The sequence below is a fragment of the Silurus meridionalis genome, chromosome 16 (genome assembly GCF_014805685.1).
Source record: "Silurus meridionalis isolate SWU-2019-XX chromosome 16, ASM1480568v1, whole genome shotgun sequence".
Lineage (NCBI taxonomy): Eukaryota > Metazoa > Chordata > Actinopteri > Siluriformes > Siluridae > Silurus > Silurus meridionalis.
In genome coordinates, this window is record NC_060899.1 from 1,162,501 (window position 1) to 1,165,000 (window position 2,500).

Consider the following 2,500-nt stretch of genomic DNA (forward strand, 5'->3'; position numbering starts at 1 on the left):
ATTTAGGAAACAAAACACACACACACACACACACACACACACACACACACACACATAAACCCAAGGATTTCTATGGGATGTGAGAGGGGTCATGTTGAATGAGTCACATACAAGGACTTGTTGTTGTGCAGATAAAAACATCCAGGCTAAGGCAACTGGAATCAGATCCAAAAAGCCCCGCCCCTAAACCCCAAAACCCCGCCCCTTCTGTAAGGCTTTCACTCGTATCGATCTTCAGAACGTCTGGGAGTCAGAGATGATTCGTCATTAACATGGTGGAGTGTAAAAGCCTTGAATGCTTTGTAACTGGATCTTTGTGGCACTGATGCGGATGTGTGTGTGTGTGTGTGTGTGTGTGTGTGTGTGTGTGTAGGAAGAAAGAGCTCAAGGTCGATTGCCTGATTGATGCAGCTGCTCACTTTGCGCTCAGACACGACCGCAGCGTGACGTCCTTGTCCATTAGTGGTGTCCGTGTCCACCCGAGCGAACCCCACGTTCTCCCCACACCGAGCTTCCTGTTCTCCCTTTCCTTCTTTCGCACTCCTCCTCCTCTCCATAATCTTCATCTTCACCAAACACATCATTATGTAAATCCAAAGACAGGTCACTGTTCACTTATTTGGGAGTGATCATGCAAACGGACCAGTGTGTGTCTGGAGGATCGCAGCTTTCCCTTCACTTTCCCACAATGTGTTTCCTGATACAGGAAGCTGGGAGTGGCAGGCTCTGCCCCCTAAATATGTGAAACAGATAATATCTGAGAGTAAAAGACTTTCCTGAACCTGTTCATTATAATAAATGCGATCTGACGTACAACAGACGAGCGCTTCACCTTCACACTGCAGGCGTTTTCACGTTAACCATTTTTATTTTTTATTTTTTAACTTTTTTATATTTATAGTATTTTTATTGTTTTTAATTTAGATCAAATTTTTCTATACATTTACATGTGGCAAAGATTTTAAGAATTTGTTTCCCCCCAGTCTAAATATTATTTATAAAATAAGGTTTTAGACTAAAATTAAAAAAAAAATAAAAATGACATGCTGAATGAATCACTTTCACGAAAAATAAAAACGCAAAAATATTTAAAAAAACAATAAAAACAAATACATTTGAATAAAGACAGAACAATAAAAAGTAGTCCAGACTCCTACAGAAGTACATGTTCATTTAGAAAATTGCTCTCAAGAGATTTGGAGTTAATTTACATCTAATATTTTCCTAAAACCTCAAAAAGAGTGTAAATTTGAATGGCTGTGAGTGAAAGATCTCTCGCCAACGAAAAGGTTAAACAGGAGCACAATGAATTTTGTGGAGATACATTGAGCCACCAGGGTGTTAATAAAGTCAGGTACTGATGTAGGTGAGGTCTTTCCTGAGGGTGTTCTATAGCCGGAGATCTTCCACATCTTCCAACCCATGGAAAGCAGATCTTCAATGCGTTTGCTTTGTGCACAGGGGCATCATCATGCTGGAACAGGTTTGGGTCTCCTAATTTACAAGTCCATGCGACTACATTAAAAGACATCCTGTAATTGTTACGGTTCCAAACTTACGGTTGGAGAAGTCTGTTGTCCCAATACTTTTGGTAATATACCGTGTATCATCATCATTGTCTTTTTATTTCATTTATTAACAATCTCACACTTTTAGATTGATGTTTTCAGACCAAACCACCTTTTAAGTCATGTGGAACTAACGTGGAACTTTATTTAACATCCACACAAAACAAATTTCAGTCGTCATTCTCTATTCTCCAACCTCAATCCCGTCTCAGACGCTTCGGAAACCTACGTCATCACCTCCCAAAACTGTCACATTTCTATGTTCCACCTCGAAATCATGACGTAAAAGAACATTTCTCACTTGAAAGAGTCACAACATGGCGCTCTGGCTGACTGCTTACATGGTGATGTGCTGCATTTAGCATAACATTTAAAATGTTTAAAATAAACCAGAAGATTTATGCTCCACACACACACACACACACACACACACACACACACTGTGGTTTTGTACAAAAAGCTGCTTTAGGGGAAATGCATGAGGTTCTTATTCTGCGGTGAAGATCAGTGTCATAACTGTTCACACATTCAGTAGCTCATACATCTTATTGTGTGTGTGTGTGTGTGTGTGTGTTCGTGTGTGTGCGTGCGTGCGTGTGTACATTCTCATAACCTTCCTTTAATATAGCCCTATTTATATTTACACCATCTAATTCAGCCGCAAAGGAGAGGCCACACCTCCTTTCCTCTTTCTTGGAATACCACAAGAAAGGCCACGCCTCCTTGACTAAGATTAAGAACTGCCCACAATTCACTATGAGGGAGATATAGATATGTAGCCTACGGTACTAAATCGGGCCTTTACAGAGGACAGGTCACACCCACTTAAAAAAAATAATAAAAATCAGAGGTAAAGAGGACAAGCCACGCCTCCTGTTTAAAGACAAATGGCAGGCCACGCCCACTTTACAGGTATAGAGAGATATAAAGTG

General features: G+C 40.4%; 1 protein-coding gene across 3 annotated transcripts in view; it reads right to left on the minus strand.

The window, feature by feature from the left end:
- The window catches only part of b4galt5 (UDP-Gal:betaGlcNAc beta 1,4- galactosyltransferase, polypeptide 5), a 26,403-nt gene that overhangs the window by 16,800 nt on the left and 7,103 nt on the right, over positions 1 to 2,500 (minus strand). Inside the window, exon 2 of one of the 3 annotated variants that reach the window (XM_046869488.1) lies at positions 420 to 733. The exons of 1 other annotated variant lie outside the window; for it this stretch is intronic. In XM_046869488.1, coding sequence (XP_046725444.1) covers position 420 — 1 coding nt within the window. In that variant the 5' untranslated portion in view covers positions 421 to 733. Of the gene's footprint in view, positions 1 to 398; positions 734 to 2,500 lie in introns of all 3 variants that reach the window. One more of the 3 variants, XM_046869489.1, reaches the window with a different exon arrangement.